The sequence below is a fragment of the Triticum urartu genome, chromosome 7A (assembly GCF_056163025.1).
Source record: "Triticum urartu cultivar PI428250 chromosome 7A, HENAU_Tu73, whole genome shotgun sequence".
NCBI classification, from domain to species: Eukaryota; Viridiplantae; Streptophyta; class Magnoliopsida; order Poales; family Poaceae; genus Triticum; species Triticum urartu.
The window spans coordinates 638,705,375-638,729,288 of record NC_141879.1 but is presented as its reverse complement, the minus strand read 5'-3'; the positions used below and the strand labels follow the sequence as shown (position 1 = coordinate 638,729,288).

At 44.9% G+C, this 23,914-nt stretch overlaps 1 protein-coding gene and 1 long non-coding RNA gene across 4 annotated transcripts; both read left to right on the top strand.

Moving 5' to 3' along the window:
- Positions 1 to 424: 424 nt before the first annotated feature.
- On the top strand, positions 425 to 16,929 carry LOC125522340 (glutathione synthetase, chloroplastic). 3 transcript variants are annotated; one of them, XM_048687400.2, is made up of 13 exons: positions 425 to 920; positions 9,793 to 9,962; positions 10,054 to 10,129; positions 10,274 to 10,404; positions 12,003 to 12,125; positions 12,200 to 12,280; positions 12,422 to 12,502; positions 12,590 to 12,659; positions 12,881 to 13,002; positions 13,357 to 13,496; positions 13,573 to 13,765; positions 13,839 to 13,966; positions 16,609 to 16,929. In XM_048687400.2, the coding sequence occupies exons 1-12, from the start codon at positions 603 to 605 to the stop codon at positions 13,960 to 13,962; spliced, it is 1,629 nt and encodes a 542-aa protein (XP_048543357.1). In that variant the 5' UTR covers positions 425 to 602; the 3' UTR covers positions 13,963 to 13,966; positions 16,609 to 16,929. The 3 variants fall into 3 exon arrangements, with proteins under 3 accessions (XP_048543357.1, XP_048543356.1, XP_048543355.1); XM_048687399.2 differs by lacking the exons at positions 425 to 920; positions 16,609 to 16,929 and adding exons at positions 4,742 to 5,690; positions 14,038 to 14,211; XM_048687398.2 differs by lacking the exon at positions 425 to 920 and adding an exon at positions 4,743 to 5,690.
- Positions 16,930 to 20,431: 3,502 nt separating this feature from the next.
- LOC147960940 (uncharacterized) lies at positions 20,432 to 23,914 on the top strand. Its single transcript, XR_015612089.1, has 2 exons — positions 20,432 to 20,721; positions 23,644 to 23,914. It is a non-coding gene; the product is annotated as an uncharacterized LOC147960940 (long non-coding RNA).

Genomic DNA, 23,914 nt, shown 5'->3' with positions numbered 1-23,914 from the left:
AAAAGGAAAAAAGAAAAAGAGGAAGCACAACCAGAGAATACGTGGAATTGAGGAGACCCACCTACCGACGAGCCACAGCAAACGCGGAGCCACGGAACCGATCCCACACCACTGCCAGCTGCCTAGGGCCGTCGCGCTGGAGAAGATCTCAACGAGGGCCGGGTACGTTTGGACGGGATATGCGATCAACTGCAACTAGGCCAAAAGGGGGTGAGACACGAGAGAAATCGATTTGGGGCGATCCGCGATCGTCACGCGTGGCGAGTGAGCGCGCGGTACTGACGCCGACTCGCCACCCACCGGCCGAGAGAGCGAGCCATGCATGCATGCACTCGCATTGCCAGCGAACTTGTCCCTACGTTAGGTGCCGTGCACCCACGTCTCCTTCCCTATCAGAGCACATGCGTTCTATCTTCTTCTATGCCATGGGCCACGGGTTCGCTGGATGCGCGTTATGAGCTAGCTACCTCATCTGCCCCTTCTCCCATCTCATCTCCCCACTCTTTCCTCTCTGAGCTGCTTCCGCTCACTCCTCACTCCATTGGAGGACCTCCACTCAACCAATCAAGCAGGAAACCCAGGCAGCCACCCCCGATCGACAAATGACCATGGCCGCCGCCAACGCCCTCACCGGCGCTTCCGTGTCCCGCGGAGCCGGTGCGAGCATGAGCGGCTCTGTGACTGTCGTGTGCCCGCGCTCCGTGGTGGCAGCGGCACCAACGTCCAGGACGTCGTCCTTGCGTCCCGTGCGGTGCGGTGTTGTCGGGACGGCAGCCCCCGTCGTGGCAACGGCGGAGGGCGACGACGGGAGGCGTTTTGGGCAGCTGGCGGCGCCGCCTGGGCTGGTGGATGAGCTCGTGGAAGAGGCGCTCGTCTGGTGCTCGCAGCACGGCCTCGTCGTCGGCGACAAGAACCACCCGGTGACGTGACCTTACCTTGCTAGCACATTTCCTATACGTTGGAGTTTACCGTCACTGTTTATTATTACAAAAATGACAAAAAAAATTGACACGGCAAATCAAATATTTTTCATGGCAATTTATGTTGATGCGAGTATGACAAATTTAGTTTGGGAGCATGGTAATTTCCTGGCAGAAAAATGATCATCCATGGTGGATTTACCATGTTCGCAACTAAAATTGTCACCTGGGCAAACATAATTTTTCATGAAAAATATTCAATTTGCCAAGCCTAAAAATCTGACGTCCACTGGATATTCACATCCTATTATTATTACCACGAGTGCAAAAGCACCCACCACTATTGACGCACACCCATCTCTTATCCAACTACCGAACTACGGATATCTATAGCTTTGCGTTGATATAATTGTTGCTGTTTGTGGGCAAAACGAGCAACCATTAAAATTCTGCATATTCGAATTTGGAGAAACCATTTATTCGTTTGAATGACCATTTACTATGGAACAGTTCAGTACAGTCTATTGTATATAGGTATCGATGTAAATTTCAAACTATCAGTTCAATGAAATACCTTGCCCCACCTTAGTTCAACGAAATGAATTAACTTTTTAGAAGTGATGTAAATTCTCAAGCTTCAGTTCATTTAGTTGAAGCAAGCATGGTTGGAGGAAACCCTAAAGCTTCCAAATTTGCATGCCTATACACAGAAGTTGAATAGATGGGCTTTGCAAGGTTTTTTTTTTTACAAACTAGGCCGACAACCATCTGGAAAGCTAGTAGAGAACAAGAGATTCAGCTTCTAAGTAAGACTCTAGCGAGCTGAAACTATGACATGTAAATGATGTCTTCTTTTTTCGAAACATAAGGTAAACAAATTACTGAACACGTTGCCATAGTTTGATTTAAGATTGTTTTCATCATCACAGTAATGTAAAGAACACAATATAGGATTTGAGCCCTTGTGGGATACAACCCAAGGTTTTGGATCCCAAATAGGCAAATTTTCTTGTGGGTGGGCGATATTCCCAATAACCACGGTTACCGAGAAATACCGAAAAAAATTCGAACGAAATTTACATTGAATTTTGAATTGAAACAATTTTAAATTAGGTATAATAATATATTGAACTAATCTGATTCAGAAAGGAGGTAGTATAGCTCAGTGGATATCCACTACGTGCGCCATTAGAGCATATCCAATAGATGGTCCAAATTTTGACGGTCCAAAATCGAAAATGTAAATTTTGGACCGCCAAAAAGCGCGTTTTGGAGCTCCGAAAAAAGGCCAACTCCAACAGATGGTCCAAATTCATGGTCCAAAAAAGCAACTCCAATAGATGGTCCGAATTCATGGTCCAAAACTGGCCAGCAGCCGCCCGACTGTTGTTCAGCCGCTGGCCACCGGTTGGATTGGCTGCTGCGGACGGCTGCGGTCGGCTCCGGATGGCGGCGGTGATAAGAAATGAGGTAGGAGGCCGGCCAAGAGGAGCTCGGCGGGCGGCGAAGACTAGTTCGGCAGCCGGGTGGAGGGCTTGGTGCGGCGGTCGTGTGGCCGGTGCAACGGCCGTGGACATGCTCACGGCCGACGGGAGGAGGTCGGCGGCAGCCTATAAGACCCGGCGAAGGCCTACCGCGGCAGCCGAACCACCGGAGGGACCGAATCCCGCGCCGGCTGCCACCCGATTCGGTGGCGTCCGGGCGGCGGCGGGGAGGCGACGGGGGCGACGGCGGCGGGGATGTGGGATGGTGGCGGCGCCGACGGCGAGGTTTTGGGCGGTCGCGGCGGCGGATTCCGGCCGGCCTGTTCTTCGGGCGGCAGGACGGGCGCGGGCGGGAAAGGAAATGAAGTGGCGGTTGGGCGTTCGCGGGCGGCGGCTGGTTTTGGACCAGATGCATCTTGTGATGTATATTTGCACCGCTGGGTGTTGTATTTTATATCACGAGGAGCCCGCGGTCCAAATTTTCTTGCATATGGACCGTCTGTTGGAGCAGCGTTTTTTGTTCAAAACGATTCAAAAATTAGGTATTTTTATATATGAACCATTTATTGAAGATGCTCTTATCTGTGTAGAGGTCCTGAGTTCAATTCTTTGGCCGTCATTTTTTCACGTTTTTTACTGCATATTCTGAAAAATAACAAAAAGAACAAAAAAATGCGGAAGGAGGACTCAAACCAGCTACCTCTCAACGCGAATAACATATGGTCACCACTACGCCAAAGTAAGGGAGTTGTCTCAAAAGAGAAACAAAGACAATTTATTTGACCTTGAGCATTCAAATTCAGATTATTCAAAAATTTCGGTATTTTTTGCTCGGGATAGGTATTTCTCGTGGGGCAGCGAGAAACTCGGTTACCGCTCTGTATCCGTTTTTCTCAGGCGGTACCCAAAACTATGATACAACCACACCCTTCTGATCATCCAACCACTGATTGATTCTCGAGGGTCGCTTTTTTTTTTTTGAGGGGTGACCTGCATGAAAACAACTTGTCCAGTATCGAGGGCCCAACATGGTATGATGCGTCGCTGGATGGATTGTACGTCTGCGTCACTTTTAGATAGACGGTTGCTCCACACATATCCTGGGGCATAAAAAAAGGCGCACGAGGTGCATGAGGGGGGCTCGTGTCCTAGTCACAGCTTTGCCAACTTGTTAGTTTGTGTGACAGCGAAGTAGCACAATGACCGACTAGTGACAGGGCCAGAGCAGCAGTGCAAGAAAGGGAAACCTGTCGATGCCATTGTGTGACTAATATAAAAAATGCCACAATTAAAAATAGGAAAATTTCTCAATCACATCTTTTACTTCAGAAGCATGTGGGTGATAGGTTGACGGAGACAATTTTTTAGATAGGCGACGGATTCTAGAATGGTTTGTTCTGGAAAAGAGTGTAAAATGTGTATGCCATGCATGCAGGACCGTCCCATGGGGGTACACCTACCTGTTTGTCATTTTGGCTTCGTTTTGTCTAGTAAAAGTACAACAGATCCATTAGCCAAAACAAGAGCGAATCAAACCCAGCCCACCACTGAACCGCGTAGATTTGGAGGGGATATATATGTAAAACTATTGGCTAGCTCCTCAAGGCGATCATAATTGCGCCAGCTACATTTTGTTCTCAAAATTCAGTAAACATATGATTACTTTGAAGCACTGCGTGCTGCCACCTGCTGACTTTGCTAGTTGAGTTCAACCTGTCACAGTCATTTCATTATTGTTATTTTCAAAAGAAACACGAGCATTACAACTATTAAGACATACTCCCTCCGTTCGGAATTACTTGTCGCAGAAATGAATGTATCTAGATGTATTTTAGTTCTAGATACATTCATATCCGAGACAAGTAATTCCGAACGAAGGGAGTAGTTTGCCAACATGTCATCATGTGCATCGATGTCATCACCACTTACAACGGATGAGGGAGAGTGGGTGTTTGTAAACTGACAAATCTAACTAAATGATAGTACACCTTTTTTTCTGAAAACTTCACGGGAGCATTCTAGCACTTCCTCTCTAACTAAATATAAGACATTTTTGTAGTTTGTACAAAAGCGTCTTATATTTAATTAGCTATAGAGGTAGTATCTATTAGAGGAGAAGAAGCGAACCAATATATGCTCCATATACACTAGTCTTTGCCTAGCTGGGGGGGGGGGGGGGGGGGGGGGGGGTGGTCCAACATCCTGCACTACACACTACTCTGCCAGAGGCCAGCCTTCTAACTCTCATATCCTCACGGGTGTTGAAAATAGGCTGTAACGGAACTGTGATCATTCATGAAAATTGTAGCATTCCAGTCCTTCCAAATGGGGGTGGTCCAACATCCTGCACTACACACTACTCTGCCAGAGGCCAGCCTTCTAACTCTCATATCCTCACGGGTGTTGAAAATAGGCTGTAACGGAACTGTGATCATTCATGAAAATTGTAGCATTCCAGTCCTTCCAAATGCGCGGAGCACACTCCTTCCTGTCAGGCTCTCAACCTTCGTAATCATTGCCCTGTTCGCTACCATCAGGCCTTGAGAATAATCGGGTTGGTGGTCGATGTTGGCGCAATAATCTGAAATTCTGCACCACAACAACGGAAGGCAGGGAGACACGCATTTGTTTGGATCGACAAAATACTTATCAGCAAGTCACCTCACTTGGAAGGGATGATGTGGACTGAATCGGTGTGTGGCGATCCGCGTGCGACATTGTCAACTATCATCACGCGTGGCTAATGAGCACTGACGTTCACTCTCCCTGCTTGTCCCTACGTTACGTGCATCCACGTCTCGTTTCTATCATAACACATGCCTTCCATGTATACCTCATATAATTGCCCCTTCTCTTCTCCCATCTCATCTGCCCCCACTTTCTTCTATATATGAGCTGCTTCCGCTTGCTCCTCACTCCAGTGGAAGTGTGGAACCCCACGAATCAAGCAAGACACCCCCACGACCACCGGCGATTGACCATGGCGGCCGCCAACGCATTTACCAGCGCTTCCATGCCCTGCGCTGCGAGCCTGAGCGGCTCTGCCAATGTGATCGCCGTGTGCCCACGCTCCGTGGCTGCCGCGAGGACGTCGCCCTCGTCGTGCTTGCGTCCTGCGCGGTGCGCCGCCGTCCGGACAGCAGCGCCCGTGGCGGCAACGTCGGAGGGTGACGAGAGGCGGTTCGAGCAGCTGGCGGTCCCGCCGGAGCTGGTGGATGAGCTCGTGGAGGAGGCGCTCGTCTGGTGCTCGCAGCACGGCCTCGTCGTCGGCGACAAGAACCACCCGGTGACGTGACCTTCCTAGCCCATTTCTTTCGTTGGAGTTTGCCCGTTGCTACGAGTGCAGACTGCAGAGCACAAGCTGCATGGTTATTAACGCAGTAATCTCCTGTACTACCATTGATACATCTGTGGCTGTTTGCGGGAGCATACAATGATTGTGAAACGAGCAATCATTTTATTTTGCATACTTGACCGGCTGGCTTAGTTTTGATAGAAGCTCGAGAAACCATTTATGCGCTTCATAGAAGTTTGGAACAAATTATTATTTTTTGAAACAGAGGCATAAGATTTGCCTCGTCTATTAAGTAACTACTCCCTCCGTCCCATAATATAAGAGCGTTTTTAACACTTACACTAGTCCTTCTTTAGTCCCGGTTGGTAACACCAACCGGTACTAAAGGAAATTTTCTAAATTTTTTTAAATTTTTTTTAAAAAAAATTGATTTTTTTTATTTTCAAATTTCTAAATTTTTTTAACCTCTAATCTTTAATCACCCCTCATCATTCAAAATCCTCTAACTTCCCGAACGGTCACCCATCCTCCCACTCCCCTAGCCTGAGCACGCTTAACTTCCGGGTTCTATTCTCCCTCGTTTCGAAGTCTGCACTCGTTGTTTTCCTAACAATAGTAAGATGTCAATCCTATTAACCCTCAGGAGTTTAGCTTGAGCATGAAGTCACACATTTCACTGTTTGACTTTGAAACTATTGTTCTAAAAAACAATAATTTTTTAGTAACACTAATATTTCTTAAATAAGTAGTTTGACCATTGTTTGACCACAGTTTGACCAGATTTGACCAAAATTCAAAAAAACTGAAATAATTATTTAATAACACTAATATTCTTGAATAATTGTTTAGTAACACTAATACTTCTTGAATAAGTAGTTTGACCATAGTTTGACCAGATTTAATGAAAATTTTAAAAAACTGAAATTTGAGCATAACTTTTTTTCCTTTTGGAATTTGAGGATTCTACAAATTTGCAAACAGGCCGTAGGCGGTTTCCATTGAATGTAACTTTTCGAGTAGATGATTTTTCATATAAAAAACTTTTTAATCCAAGTTCGTATGCAAAAGTTATGCCCATTTTACAAATTCCAGAGAGATTTTGTAAATAAAGTCGAAATTCATATTTGTAAATTTTCCCAACAACTAGACCACATATCACATGGGAAACTTATTTTATTTTATTTTTTTGACATTTCCATCATTTTTTTTGTTTTTTCTAAAACTGAAAAGGCGGTCCACGGGGGGGAGGGGGGGAGAGTTTGAAAATGGGACCTTTAGTACCGGTTCGTGCCATGAACCGGTACTAATGCCTCAAAGCCTATTAGTCCCGGTTGGTGGCACCAACCGGGACTAAAGGTCTAACATTTAGTACCGGTTGGTGCCACCAACCGGGACTAATGGGCATCGCACCCTTTAGTCCCGGTTCCTGGCACGAACCGGGACTAAAGGGCCCAGGTGAACCGAGACTAATGCCTTAGCCGCACGAACCGGGATAAATGCACCCATTGGTCCCGGTTCTGGACTGAACCGGGACTAATGGGCTTACCCGGCCTGGACCAAAGCCCCCTTTTCTACTAGTGACTCACCCCTATCAATGCACACACGCACACACTATTCCTATGAGCACCTCGTCCATTAAGTAATTTGTTTAGAGGTGAAGTTTGAAATGATTAGGTAGTACTACACTGAAGAGTACTTATAATTTGTTGCATCGATGGGCTTCGTTTTTTCATTTTTTGAAGAAACTAAGCTGACACACCTCTGGGGAGAAAGTGAAGAACATCTAATGATTCTCCCTGCAAAAAAGGAAGAAAGAGAACTAGAGATTCAGGTTCTAATTAACTCCAACAAGCTGAAATTATGCCAGGTAAAGAAATTGTTGGTAGACCCGCACGAAAACAACTTGCCCAATATAGGAGTATTGCCATCCACATCAATTTTTTAGATAGACGATTTGTGATCCATATGTATCTCTCAGCACAATTAAAAAAAGGCGCACGAGGCGCACGAGGAGCACCAACTTGTTGGTGTAACAACTAACAACGACATAACGACAGTGACTGCTGGTGATGGCAACAAAAGGGGAATATTTGGCCGTGCATTTTGGGACTAAACTAATGCCACACACTAAAAATAGGCAAAGAGAGGATTGATTTATGTTGGTTCTCAATCAACCTATACTACTCTAGAAGCATATGGGTGATAGAGAGTAGACGTAGGGACCATTCTCGTCCGGCCATGCAAATTAATCGTACGTCAAGGTAGCTTGATGAACTGGCTTTTTTTTCAAAAAGGAGAAAGACCTTCGGCCTCTGCATCACATGATGCACACATCTATTTTACTAAACAAAATAACAGGTTCAAAGCAAGGTCTCAAACAATCCGATGAAACGAAAAGGTTAAGATGACTAGACACATATCCTATTGTTGGACCGGCATTTAAACCGGTTGTAACTTGTAAGTATCCCCTGTGACCGTCTCCCAACGGTTGCACCCAATATCCATAAGCTCCTTGTGGTTTGCATGGCTGAGTAACGACCACACATGGATCCAAGCAGACGCCTTGAAGATAACCTGCACAAAATTTGTGGTAGTTTGTCTGTTAAAGACAACATCATTTCGACAATTTCATATGGCCCAAAGTAATGCACACACTCCTGCTCGAATATGTGCCACTGTCTTAGGACCTACCTCATTTAACCATGTCCCAAATAAATTTGATAAAGTGCTGGGAGGAGAAACATTAAAGGACGCATGAATGGTGCAGCACAATAGCTTGATGAACTGGCCTAGCTAGTGTTGTTCATCTTTGCGTGCAAAATGTTTTTGCTCTTGGAAAGAGTGTAAAATGTTCATGCCATGGACGGTCTCATGGGGATTGCCTTCGTTTTACTGTAACAGGTCAATCATTACAGATTTGCTATGTGCTTGGTGACTCCATCGGTTGTTCAGAGGATGAGGCCCCGGGAGGTTATAGCTTTGTCAAGTGTTCGGCACCTGACTCGGTGACTCGTTGTCTCCATCGGTTATTGAGTGTCAGCTAGTTCCTTTTCCGATCGAGACTGGTTTTTGTAAACTTGGGTGCATTGCACCCTTGATTGACAGTAATATATATAAAAAGAAACAAAAACAATCAGTCAGAAATTTTGTGGCTTCAAAGATGCACAAATGTTTACGTTTGGAGAATCTGATGGCAAAATGACATCAGGGGAGCTCTAGAAACGAAAATAGTGCTCAAAGCTTTGAGCACTTTTGAGTGTTGATTTTGTTTTTCTTGTGTGAAGCTTCTTGGATGTCATTTCTCCATGAATTTTTGCAAGAACCTAAAGTATTTGAGCATCTCAGATGCAACAAATTTCAGATTTTTTTTTCATTTTTACTGTTCATCAAGGGTGCAATGCACCCAGGTTTATAGCCAGAACTATTCCTTTCCGACCAGATACCTCTGGATTCTTCTGCCGATCAGGAAGCCCTCGAGTGAGGCACTCCAATCCTTGATCGACAAGATCATGAATCACCTTCCCACTTGCAGAGCATCCATGATGGTAGATGATGTCAAAGGCAGGACGCAACACTTTGGTCAACTAGGTCATGTATGCTCATTATGTTTGTATCCTTTTGATGCTTCATTTTGAGCTAATAAAAGTTTACTCTTTGTCAAAAATCTGCGCCAATTAGTGTTCCTAGTCATAAATAAGAAGACCCATAAGCAGATTGACAAAAACTTGAGAGGTTTTCTTTGGATGGGCATGTGAAAGATTGACAAAAACCTGGTGCATTTGAAAGCATCGCAACACGATCATCTTTGACATCGCTCAACTCATCTTAGCTCACCTACTTCACATGTTCAAGACAAAAGTGAGGCAATTAATGGGCGGCGGTGGGTACAAAGGGGTGCCGTGGCGTTGCTTCCCATGATGATAGTCTCCAACGATTAGAGGCATCATGTTGTAATCTTTGGGTGTTGCCATTCGCCATTCTTCATGCTTGTACAAACTCATCTTTCTATCAATGCATTGAGACACAAGGTTTTTGAGTTTTTCACGAATTATTTTTTAGAATTGTGACGTAATTTGTCACGGGGTGCATGCAGAGATCAGGAAAGGCACCCGGTGTTGGTCTGCTCCATGCTCCGTTTGCTCTCTTGCCAATGTCATTCCCAAAGGTTTACTGGGAGCAGGCGCTTGAGTTGGCTCCACTTTTCAATGAGCTCGTTCACCGTGTCAGCCTCGATGGAGACTTCTTGCAGCAGACTTTGGCGAGGTTATTTTCTCAGAGAATCAAACATCAGAATTTAAAAGTGTATATGCTCTTGGATTCAAATAATTTGTGAAAATCAATATTTCTCATCCAGGACAAAAGAAGTGGATCCATTCACTAGGAGGCTTCTAGATATTCACTCGAAGATGATGGAACTGAACAAGAAAGAGGTAAGTGTGTTGCTTACACGTGAAATGTATAAGGTTACTACTAAGTGCTAACTCTATCCAACTAAATGTTATTCTTAGGTTAACTCCAGCAATGAGATTTTTATCAAAAACTCACAATGATGTGGTTTTGGATACATATTTCAGGACATTCAGTTGGGTCTAACCAGGTCAGACTACATGGTAGATGGGGCAACGGACAAGCTTCTTCAAGTGGAGCTCAACACGATCTCCACATCCTCCAATGGTCTTGCTTGTGGTGTATCTGAGCTCCACAGGTCAGATTCCATATACTCCCTCGTTCCTAAATATAAGTCTTTTTAGAGATACCAATATAAACTACATACGAAACAAAATGAGTGAATTTATACTCTAAAATATGTCTATATACATCCGTATGTAATCCGTATTGAAATCTCTAAAAAAACTTATATTTAGGAACGGAGGGAGTATATCGGAGTTTATTTATTGTCTCTGCGCAAATTCTCACATATGTTGTGGAAGTATATTTGGATATTTCTATTGAACCATTTGATTTTTTGGAAATGGAGGAGGACCCCCGGCCTCTGCATCTGGACGATGCATGCAGCCACCTTATTAATTATTCACACAAGACCTTACAAAGTCATACAACAGTAAGACTGAAGCAACCGTCTAGGCAACAAAAGTGTCGCTACTCCTATCCAAGAGATGAAGGAATGCTGATAGTCTGGCCTAATACCAAACAGACCTTGCAGCCAAACCTAACATCTAAGACTTGAGGTCCCATCCAGGACGCCTGCCGGGTATGGGTCACCTACTAGTCCGGTGCACTCCTCAATCAGGACGCCTGCCGGGTCTGAGGCCGCCGCAGCCACCTGCCACCAATCCATCTTCAGAGTTGTACTGTTGCATCTACATTGCTCGGTCTAACTGCCGTCGACGCCAAACCGCGTCACCCTTCTGCGCGAGTCCATCTCCGCGCATCAGACGCAGAGTCACCACAGCGCCATGCCGCCGAGACCTGCCGCCATCAATGAGTGAGATGCCGCACCGCTCCACCAAAGAGTCCGTCCTCTGATCCTGCATCCAGCTGCTGCTCAAAAAACGATGCCCCCATGAGGGAAAACGACACCCCAAAAGCACCGCCATCGTCCGATCCGAAAACTCCGGATCAAGGTTTTCACCCAGAGCAGCGCAGGCAAGTCGACAGAAGCTGCAGAGGCGATGTCTTCAACAAGATAACGACGCAAAAACGCCGCCATCGCCCGCCATGACCCGAGTCATAGCACGGTTTTCACCGGCAGCCCCGTCTCTCCACTGTACGCCGGGACTGGATGCGAGAATCCACAACCATCTAGCCGACCACCTCCGGCGAAGAAGATGGCCACCACCTCCACGCCAAGGGCCGGAGCCCCTGACGTCCCCGTGTCGCGTGCCTAGTCCAGAGGCCGCTTGCCGCGCCGGAACAAATGATGCGCACGACGGCTCGAGTAACCACCATCCAGATACGAATGGGATCCAGATCGGACACTCCTAACCATCGACGTGATCTCTTTGTCGCCGCCACCAGCACGACAACCCTGGTCGCCACCGGCCTGCGCCATCGCCCTTGGATCGGCCGGAGTGGGTCGCCGCCACCCAGATCCGATCGCCAGCCGAGGAAGATTGCCGCCGCCGCCGTTGCGGCCTGCGGGCTTAGCCTGCGATGCCCTCGGCGGCGGCGGCGGGGAGGAGAGGGGGGCAGGCGGGGAGGCCCCGGTGCGGCGCGGCGCGGCCGCACGGGGGGGGGGGGGGGGGGAGGGGGGAGGTCACCCCGTGAATACCTCTTGCCTTTTTAAAATGGGTAGCTGATTGAACCATTTGATGACAATACCAATCTGAATGCAACGTGCAGAAATCTGATCAGACACCATGAGAGGGAACTTGGTTTGGATCCAGCTAGTGTTGTTGGAAACACTGCGATAACCCAGCACGCCGAAGCATTAGCCACTGCATGGGCCGAGTACAACAACCAAAGGTTACGTGTTTAATTTGATGCAGACATGTACCTTCTTAAGACTTCTATACTAACTAAAAGTTTTCCTCATTCAGCGCAGTAGTTCTGGTCGTTGTTCAAGCAGAAGAAAGGTACATGTATGACCAGTACTGGATCACGGTCGCGCTGAGAGAAATATATCCTTCAGTCTATGCTAATGCCATCTTGTAGCTTTATACTAAATGCCACTAATACAAAATGCAAAGGAATCTCGTTCGATTTCAAAAAAGGTCACAACATGCATATGTATAATTTTTTTCCTTAACTTCTGTTTTCACGTATGGGGTCACGACTATTCGCAAGACAATGGCAGAAATAGAAGCGGAGGGGGATCTTCGTCCTGATGGGACGCTCGTGATGTAAGGTTTCTCTCTACAAGAATGTTACTTGCGATGTCGCCATGCATGATTTGAGCAACATATAACTCTGTTTGTTTTGTCATTCAGAAATGGACGCCCAGTTGCAGTAGTTTACTTCAGGGCAGGCTACTCACCGGCTGATTACCCATCAGAAGCTGTATGTCTATCTTTCGTTTTACTATGATTAAACTTGATATACGGTTAATCTTTTGATGTGTTGAATGGTTCATTCTTTTGATGGGATATAAACTTTGAACATAGATGTGCAAGCACAAACATAAAACTTCAGCATTGATTTTGTCTAGTACTGTTTACCGTAGTTCAACAGAATTACTGAAGTAGCTGCTATTCAAACAACCGCTGCATTTTTTCTTGAAGGAATGGAGAGCAAGACTCTTGATCGAGCGTTCTTCTTCTATTAAGTGCCCATCAATAGCACACCATCTTGTCGGTACAAAGAAGATTCAGCAAGAACTGGCAAAGGAAAAAGTGCTTGAAAGGTAATCCCATTTCATTATTGTTGCATAGTGACACATGACTCGCTAAAACTTAATACCAAACCACATAATAAAAATGTAACTATCAGGTTTACTGTAATAATAATATATTGTTAAAAATGTAATTATATGAAGAAAAAAACTAATATAATGATATGATTTCTTTGTAAATAGTCTATATAGCATTCAGTCCATTCATGGTCAAACTTCAGAAGTTCAGATAGTTTGACTACACAGATAATTGGAAGTCAAGTAAAAAAGAACATAAAACAAAATATCTAATGGTACTTGCTATTTATTTTTATCAATGGTTCCTTCTACACATGATTGCTATTCTGACCCTGCATTTCATACTAGGTTTCTTGACAACAAATCCGACATCGAAAATGTACGAAAATGCTTCGCAGGATTGTGGAGTTTGGAGACTGACAATATAGTCAATTCCGCTATTGAATCACCGGAGTTGTTTGTTCTCAAACCACAAAGGGAGGGTGGAGGTATTACCTCAATCTCACTACGCAGCCAAAATGTTGGACACTAATGATCGATGAGTAAACCTGATATTCCATTCAGGGAACAACATTTACGGTGATAATCTGCGTGAAACGTTGATTCGCCTTCGGAAGGATGGAAGCAATGAAATTGCAGCATACATCTTAATGCAAAGGATATTCCCACCAACATCCCCCAGCTATCTTGTCCGTGAGGGAACTTTTGTTAGGGATAATGTGGTTTCTGAGTTTGGAATATTTGGAGCCTACCTGAGGTAATACATTATCAGCCATTGTAATATTTGACATATTTAACACTTCATAAAATTGTTTATTTCATGGATATAGGAACAAAGACAAGGTCATTATAAATGATCAGTGCGGTTATTTGTTGAGGACGAAAGCAGCTTCACTAAATGAAGGTGGGGTGGTCGCTGGATATGCGTTTTTGAATAGCATATTTCTGACATGACAAGGTAAATACATTACATACTTATGTTTCATTTATCATATATGAAAACATGTCGAATATAGGTAGTTTGAACAGGACCAGAGGAATTTAAAAAAGGTAGAGCCTACTCATGTGAGCTATCAGAAAGGCGAAGTGGGGACGTTCCTGTTTCATTATATTGGTTCCACATCTGTAAGCTCCTGAATAAGGAGTGGGATGGTATAGAGGACATGTTTAAGAAAAATATTCCAGTCAACTTCGACAGCGAAAGGGATGTCGATGTTCATGTTGTCATTCTCCAAGGTACATAAGGAAGGTCGCAAAAGACTGGAATATTACAAAACCAGATTCTTCTGTTAATCTGACAATCATAAGCTGGCGCAAATAACGTACAGCTAACTATTTAAAACAGTACTTTCCGACCTAAGACACAGGTGGTCTCAGGGTGGAGATTCGGAGATAAAATAAATAAATGTTTGCTCACCAAATGTTCAAACTATTAAATGATGGGTATGGGCATATATATAGTAAGAGCTGTTGCGAATTAAATCACTAATTCCAAAACGCTGTTACAAGTGATAGTGAAACCTACAAATTCTCCATTCTGGAAAGGTCTCGTGTGAGTTAAAGTGGAATTCTTTCAAAGGGTTCCTTCCAAGTTGGTAATGGTAACAATGATAGGTTTGGCGAGGATTTTTGGCTCAGAGATACGCCTCTTAGTATATGTACGCTGATTTGACAAATGACAATATTTTATTGGGAAAAAAGGAAGGTAAAAGTCCCCCTTAAGATCAGGATTTTGGATTGGTATATACTAGCACATATGCCCGTGCGTTGCAACGGAAGATAAATATTATGTATTTAAAGTCAGTGCAATTATATGTGCAAGCAAAATCTTATGTGCACACGAAAAAAAAGAACGTTTAGCTTCTCGGTTTCGCCGCGTGTGAAAGAATCAATCCGCTATTTTTCCATTCATTAATCGAGAGCATTTAGGAGTTTTGTTACGTCACCATACGTCACATAAGGCACATGAGTTATTCAATCTACTTTTCCTTTCAATCCTTTCGATCGAGGGGATTTTAAGGTATGAATTTTCTAAATATTCTAGGAGACATGAACAATTTTTTAAATACGGAACAGTTTTTTTTAGTTATGTACACTTTAAAAAAACACGAACAAAATAAGAAAAGGAACATCTTTTAAAATTCAAAATCATTTTATGAAAATACCAAATTCTTTATAAAAACATTAACATTATTTGACTTTGTGAACATTTTTTTAAAACGGGAACATGCGTTGAAGATTCATAAGATTTTTAGAAAATGTGTATCTTTATACAAAGCATTATTTTTAATTGTGCAAATTTCACTAAAAAAGAATATTTTTCGAATTTGGAGCATTTTTTAAATGCCATTTTCATTTAACACATCTCGAATAATTTTTTAAAACAATAATTGTTTTTTTCTAAACGGGAATTGTTTTTGCATGTTCCGAACATTTATCAAAATAGCAACAAAATTTCGGAATTCTTAACATTTTCAAAAAATTGTTTTTCTTAAGTCTGAATTTTGTTGAGAGTTTTTAATTTAAGAAATAAATACTAAAAGAAAAATAAACTTGGAAGGGAAGAAAGAGATAGGGAAAGGAGAATAAAATAGAAGTAAAACATTATTTGAATTTTTGATTTTTTTTAAATTGGAACATGTGTTTCATAAGATTTTTAGAAAATGTGTATCTTTTCTAAATGAAGATCATTTTTAGTTGTGACAATTTAAATAAATCAATAATATTTTCTTAATTTGATGCATTTTTTGAAATGCCAGTTTCTTTTTAGACATCTCGAATAATTTTGAAAAGTATTTTTTTTGCAAAAATCTGAAACTTTTTGCATGTTCTGAATATTTTTTAAAATAGCAAGAAAATTTTGGAATTCTGAACATTTTCAAAAAATTGTTTTTTAATTCTGAATGTATTTTGAGAATTTTTAAATTACGAAATAAATGATAAAATAAAAATAAAATTGGAAGGGAAAAACAAGATAGAAAATAAAAATAATAAAAGTAAAACACAGAAAGAAAGAAAAATGGGCTAGCCCAATATTCGTTGTCCTGTGTAGAACTCGACTATTTATCGCCGAGTGCGGGAAATAGTATTTCATCAGCTGCGTGGCCAGACAAATAAGTGGGCTGGCTTCGCTGGGCCAGAGTGCGCAGCCCATGTACGGAAATTCTTTTTTAGCAAACAAAGGCATAGAAAATTAGTACCACCTCGGATAGCAAAAAAAGTTCTTTTCGGCGGTGAACGGATGAAAAAATTGGCGAAACGCACCTTGCTTTATTAGTAGGTATATATTTGTACAATCATGTTTTTTGCGGGGCAATCATGTTGGCTAAGGATAACTTAGCAAAATATATCTGGAATTGTAGTAAAAAGTGATGTTTTCGTGACGAGGATGAAACAATCGAGCACTTCTTCCTATTGTGCCCATTCATGCGCTTGTTATCGTAGACGGTCCATGTCTTGTTTAATATTCCAGCGCCTACTAGTATCTCTAATATGTTAGGGAATTAGTTGTGTGGGGTGGATGAGAAACTTAAGGCTGAAATCCAAGTGATATTATTAGCCTTATGTTTAACAATGACAAAGTTTCCATTTCTTTTGCAGGCCGGTTATCCACGAGCTACGCACCGGATCCATATGTAGTACTTACATCAGCATGTGGAGGCTCGGGGCTTCTAGACTTTGGATGCCAGCAATTGGAGATGGCCGTACGGGCTATATGGTAGCATAGAACTAGGTTTAGTAATGCATGAGAGTCTTATGTACAAATGTATTGTTCTTGGTTGTGTCCTTTTTATCTATTTATGTAATGCCCTAAAAATTGTATAATAAATGGCTATGCGCATCAATCGATGTTGATGCCCGGTGTAACACACCTCCTTTTCTAAAAATAACCAAAAGGCAAATAATCGGGCATAATCTTTAGGAGGGGGGAATATTGACATGTATGGACCAAATAGTAAGTGAACAACTCTGATTTGGATATTGGGAAGACGATGTGAGAGGGCATCACCACATTGGTTTGTCTCTCTACTTTTATTGATCTAGGGGTGTGTGGATGGGAATGACTAAAGATGTGGGGTAATTGTGAGTGTCGCCAACGAAGACGTGGAGGAAGCTCGACCTTCCTCGTCAGCTGCCATCTCTGGCCTTTTAGTGGTAACACTAGGTGGATTCATTGCCCACTTAGAGGTGCCGAGCAGATGCTTTAAGCCTAAACATGGCAAGGTCTTCATGCCAGGATAGCTCGATGGTCACTCTCCCGGTGAGGTGGTGTCTCGGGGATTTATTCCCTTCTCTCCTATGCAAAAGACTCTTGTGCAATAGATTTGTAGGCTAAGCCAGTGGCGGAGCCAGGATTGGAGCAAGCCCCGGGCCAAAAAAAAGATTTTTTCCCAAAGTTAAAAACTTGACGTTTACAAGGCTTTTAGCTACCACAAAAGATACCCAGACAAAATATGGCTCAATTGCATGAAAAATTAAGAATTTTAGCTCAATGCTTAACGATACAACAAAATAGGTAAAAACATGTGAAGAACTACAAAGAATAGTATGTGATAAAAAAGAGTATCAAATCAATGGTTTGCTTCATCAGTGCCTCACATAACCTCATCATCGGTGGAAGAAGGGCCAACACCTTCAAGACATTAAAAGCAAAACTTCATAAGAGAAGGCGTAAACATCAAGTGAAACAATTATGATTGATATAAATCTAAAAACTCACCCCCTCAGTTGCTTGATTCCCTCCATCTGAAAAGATAAGTGTAGACACACTCGTTCCGGAGACCGGTGAAAAAAATCTTTTCATCTTCTCTTTCTACAATATGAAATGAAATGGGCAATTAGATAAATATGAGTTCAATAATACACTAGATATATGACTTGATACTCACATTATTCCAATTAAATTTTACTTTGGAGTGATACACACTAAGACAGATTTCACACTAACATTGTAGAACATGATACAAGTGGAAGCATGAGGGGAAACCGGGAAAGCATCAAAAAAATATCAAGGTAGGTATGGCAGTCAAGAAGCTAGGCGCGCCAGGCGATTGGGTGAACAGCGCAGAGCCACACAGGAGGGCGGTACGGCGGTGGCCGAGACGCCGATGGACGGCGGTGTCGGCGCAAGTGCTGGAGTTTGGACTTTGCAGATTGATCTTGCGTGCGTCGCATGCGAGTTAGATCGGCGGCGGCTACGCGGTCGCTGGCGTCTCCTAACAGATTCGTGATGGGTTTTTTCTTTCTTTGAGAAATCGACAGATTCGTGTTGTGCGTGCGTCCGTCAGTTTCCTATTTTCCTGTCACATGCGTGCGCGAGTGGGAGGTCTCCTCGTGCGTGCGTCCCTTGGCATGCGGTGAGATAACCCATGACGCTCTGGTCCTTCATTTTACTGGGCTGTACCCCGGGCCTGCAGAATATCATACATATATAACAGCCTAGCAGAAATTCCATGCCCCGGGCCTGGGCCCTGGGTGCCCGGGGCCCAGCTCCGCCCCTGGGCTAAGCCAGGAGGATACTAACCCGGTGACCCTATCTCAATAGACAGTGGTGGCAAAAACGACAAACTTGCGCTTTAATATAGGGTTTCCACTTGCTCGGGGGCAGCCAAGCCACCTGTTGTTTGGGTAACTACGCCTCAACGAGCCCCAAAACAGAGTAGGGCGTTTTGGAGCTCGGCCTCCATGGTGGCTGGATTTTTTGAAAAATTCAAAATTTGCACTTTTCAGTTTCAAAAAAATCTGAAAAAAATCATACAAGTAAACAAGGATGTTATGTGTATGTATGTAAAATTTGAGGATGAAATACCCTAAAATGCGATCTCTGCAAAAAAGACAAATTCATGGACTTTGAGGATGAATTGTGCATCTACTAAAAAGCCTCAGATTTGTTCTTTTTGTGTAGCACTCAATTTAAGGTGTTTCGTCCTGAAAATTTACACACATATGCTTTATGTCTAAGTATGTGTGTGTTTTTTTAAATGAAATGTGAAAATTTGAATTTTGATCAAGTCAAACTCGGGCTCCATGGAGCCCGAGCTCTAAAGAGCATTTTCGCCCAAAACATAACTATTTAATTGACAGACCGGTCATAAATTGTGCATCACCCACCACGTCCCCAGAATTTAACACCCCACTCATCGACAATTTAATGATAAAAATCTCATGCATAATGTAGCGACGAGCTTCCGCCGCTGGATCACCACACTTGTTGAATCAAATTTCATATATCATCTTAAACTCCAAATCAAGCATATCCCTGCGCATTAGAGGAGGATGATCCCATCATCCCTACCCCCGCCTCTCCGATATCAAGCACCTCCCGCAATCATGCCCCCCCCAACGCTTTTTCTTCTCCTATAGCTTCATCATTACAGCCTTTCTGGGTTGTATCCGAAGACATGGAAAGGGATGTTTTTATGTCATCAGACGAAGAGATTCCACCATCCCCAATTGGTTTGGGAGAGAGATCGAACCTCCACTCGTTTTTGGTTTCTGTCGTTTGGAAATTTCCCGAAAAGCTAATTATAGGTTCTTCTCTCCATTGAAACTAGAAAATTGGGAAGATATGGGCTCTCACTCCCCCCCCCCCCCCCCCCCGGCTGCCAAATAGAGGATCCTTGTCTTTGAGTGGTCGGATCCGATCGAGCACTAACGCAACCTTGTATTCAAAGGATCCAACAACCATTCACCCGTTTACCATATATAGATCCATAAATATCTACCATCATTGTCCTCATAGGTATCAGGTCGGTTCAACTTCAAGTGGACCCATACCGTGACACCCCGATAGTTAAGCTACAGTAAACCCCTGTTAATGATGCCAGGTCATCGTAATTAAAATTTTGCTAAACCTCACTCATTTCAAAATTAGTTCAAATACAAATTCAAAAAACAAGTCAAAGTATAGTTTCATAAAACAGTGAATTAAAAATGTTCGTTAGGTTGCAAATATTCACTAAGGAATTACGATGTAGAAACCAACATCATTTGAGTCACAGATAAAACCCTAGGAAATTAATAAGTGCTCCAACAGTAAATAAAATGGCCTTTGCAAAATTATTAGTTATTTACTTAACTCCAATTGCCTCCAAACTTTATGTGCCACTCCAAAATATTGTGCTTGAATTAGGTGCCAAGTTTCATATATAACAAAATTCATTTGATGGCCCAACCTATTACAAAATAGGATCTAAAAATACAAAGAAAAGGGAAAGGGTGAAACAGACCTAATCTAAGGTGCCACTGGGCCATAAGTGGCCACACGGCCCAGCCCACCAAAACCTTCCCCTGCCTCCCACTACATCACAGAGCGTGTGCGTGGCGCACATCCACGACGGCCATGGCCGTGGATGCCCTCCACGTTGCCCGCCTGGGCTTATAATGACGTCGATCGAAACCCAAGCCCCCACCTTGTCCAGCCCCCTGGATCCCCCCTTCGCCCCCTCCTTATCTGCTCATTTTCGAGCTCGAAAGCTCTGCAGTCACCATTGTCTCACCCTTGTTACCACGGCCACCATCATCGTTGTCCCTCGGGAGCACGTCCAGGAGGTCCACCAAGGTTGCCTTCGTCCGTTCCGGGCATCGATTCGAGCCGAGGCGCTGCGTAGCCGTCGTCATCTTCATCTTCTACGCACGGCCGCCACCACCTCGTCGTCGTTGCCGCTGCTGCGAGACTCCCCCGACCTCCTAAAATCATCCACAAGAACCAGGGTGAGCTCCTCCCCCCCGGATCCCCTTCCCTCGCTTCGATTCAGTCGTCGTGGGCCGTCCCCGAGCATGCCATGACCGCGCCCGTCCTGAGCCCCGTCGTGTGAGCCACCCCGCACCCACGCGCGCCTGCTGCCGCACGTGCCCGCCCACGCACGCTAGCGCGCGCCCGTCCACCCGCTGCCGCCCGTGCTACGCCTAGTCGCTGCCGCTGCTTTGTTTGCTGCTGCTTGGCTTGTGCCGCCGCCGTCCGCAGCTCGCTCGGTTCCCCGCGCCCGGCGTTTCCCCCACTCCAACGGCGGATGGCCCTTTTGTGCAACCCCGCACCGATGCAGGTTGCGCCCCTCTCTCTCGCCCCTCGCCCCTGCAGCAACCGTCGCCGCTTCCTACTCCGCTCGCTGCTGCTCGCTTCCTCTGTCGCCGCGTGCCGCTGGCCGCCCTGTGCCGTGCCTCGCCGATGCTCGCCGAGACCGCCTCGGCCGGAGCTCCGCCCTGCCGCATCCCTTGCTGCTGCACCTCCGCCTCACCCCTCTGCTATCACCCTGCCCCGCATCGCGCGCACCGGCGCTCCGTGCCCCGCCATCTGCCTCTAACGCTGCCGTCGCCACCGTACGCCGCGCCTGCGCCCTGCTCGCCGGCCGCAACCGCGCTGCCCCTTCACCGGCAGGGCCCTCGCCCAGCTACCGCGCCGCCTCTGCCCTGCGTCGGGCCATTTCCGGCGCCGCCCGCCGCCCATCGCCAAGGACCCTCCGGCCCGGGCGTGCACAGCCGAGGTCGCCGCCGGCTTGGCCTCTGCTCACGGGGGATGACCCGGTTTAACTAGGAGGTTAAACCCCCCCTAAACTAACACCATTGACCCCTCCACTGCCAATGACCCGTGGGCCCAAGGCCATTAACTTAGTTTAGATATATAAACTAATTTAAGTACCCCTGACACTGATAGGTAGACCCCACCTCTAGTTATCTTAAAAAAAAAGAAAATACTAAAGCTATGAGAATGACACATGGGCCCCACTGCCTAGGTTTGACCAGTCAATAGTTGACTAGTCAACTGCTGACTGGACTAATTGATTGGGTCAACCCAGCCCCCTGGCCCCACATGTCATTGACTGTGGCTAGCCCCTCCTGGGTATAAAAAGTGTATTCTGTTTTTAATTCGTTTAATATAAATCAAGTAATTTCAAAAAATCTTTTAAACTTTGAAAAATCATAGTAATTAAACCGCAACTCAGATGAAAATGTTTTCTACATGAAAGTTGCTCGGAACAACGAGACGAATCCGGATACGCACCCGTTCGTCCGCCACACATCCCTAGCATAATGAACACACAAATTTCCCCCTCCAATCCGTCTGTCCGAAAACGCGAAACACCGGGGATACTTTTTCGGATGTTTTCCCCCTTCGCCGGTATCACCTCCTACTGTGTTAGGTCACCTCTAGCACCACGTATTGCCATGTTATGCTTTGTGATGCTTTGATTGCTCTGTTATTTATTGTGTTCCCCTCCGTAACTTCTTTCCGGTAAACCCCGAGACCGTTGTCGGTAGCCCTGTGATCGACTACATCGACGATGAACCCTTCTTGCCAGAGAAACCAAGCAAGCCCCCCCTTTGATCACCAGATATCGCCTATTCTTCTCTCTACTGCTTGCATTAGAGTAGTGTAGCATGTTACTGCTTTCCGTTAATCCTATCCTAATGCATAGCCTGTCATTGTTGCTACAGTTATTGATACCTTACCTGCAATCCTAATTGCTTAGTATAGGATGCTAGTTTATCATCAGTGGCCCTACATTCTTGTATGTCCGCCATGCTATACTATCGGGCCGTGATCACTCGGGAGGTGATCATGGGTATATACTATATACTTTATACATGATACATGTGGTGACTAAAGTCGGGTCGGCTCGTAGAGTACTTGCGAGTGATTCACAGATTGGGGGCTAAAAGGACCTTTGTCCCGACGGCCCTCTGGGTGGATCTTTGAGGCGGAGCGACAGGGCAGGTTGAGACCACCCAAGAGAGGGGTGGGCCTGGCCCTGGTCGGTGTTCGCGGTTACTTCAAAATAACATGCTTAACGAGATCTTGATATTTGATCTGAGTCTGGCCACTGGCCTATACGCACTAACCAACTACGCGGGAACAGTTATGGGCACTCGACGTCGTGATATCAGTCGAAGCCTTCGTGATGTCAGCGACTGAGCGGCGCGCGCCGGGTTGGACCGCCTAACGCAACTTCCTTTGTAATGGAGGTTGCTAGGTCTACTCACCGGCCACATACGCAACGTGCAGGTGTGCAATGGGCGATGGGCCCAGACCACTGCGCCATAGGATTTAGACCGGCGTGCTGACCTCTCTGTTGTGCCTAGGTAGGGCTGCGACGTGTTGATCTTCTGAGGCCGGGCATGATCCAGAAAAGTGTGTCCGGACAAAGGGGATCGAGCGTATTGGGAAATGTGGTGCACCCCTGCAGGGAAGTTGATCTATTCGAATAGCTGTGTCCCTCGGTAAAAGGACGACCCGGAATTGTACCTTGACCTTATGACAACTAGAGCCGGATACTTAATAAAACACACCCTTCCAAGTGTCAGATACAACCGGTGATCACTCTCTCACAGGGCGACGAGGGGAGGATCACCGGGTAGGATTATGCTATGCGATGATACTTGGTGAACTTACCATCTATTCTCTTCTACATGCTTCAAGATGGAGGCGACCAGAGGCGTAGTCTTCGATAAGACTAGCTATCCCCCTCTTATTCTAGCATTCTGCAGTTCAGTCCACATATACTACCTCTTTAATTTATACCAATGCATATGTAGTGTAGATCCTTGCTTACAAGTACTTTGGATGAGTACTCACGGTTGCTTTGCTATTTGTTTTTTTCCCTTTCCCGGCTATTGCGATCATATGTTGGAGTCCAGGAGCCAGAGAATCCCGAAGATGTTTCTACGCGGAGTTCGACTTCGAGGAGTAGTTAGGAGGTCCCAGGCAGGAGGCCTTGCCTTTTCGATCGTTGCTACTTTTGTGCTAGCCTTCTTAAGGCAAACTTATTTAACTTGTGTCTGTACTCAGATATTGTTGTTTTCGTTGACTCGTTTGTATTCGAGCTTATGTATTCGAGCCCTCGAGGCCCCTGGCTTGTAATATAAAGCTTGTATTATTTTAATTTGTGTCTAGAGTTGTATTATGATA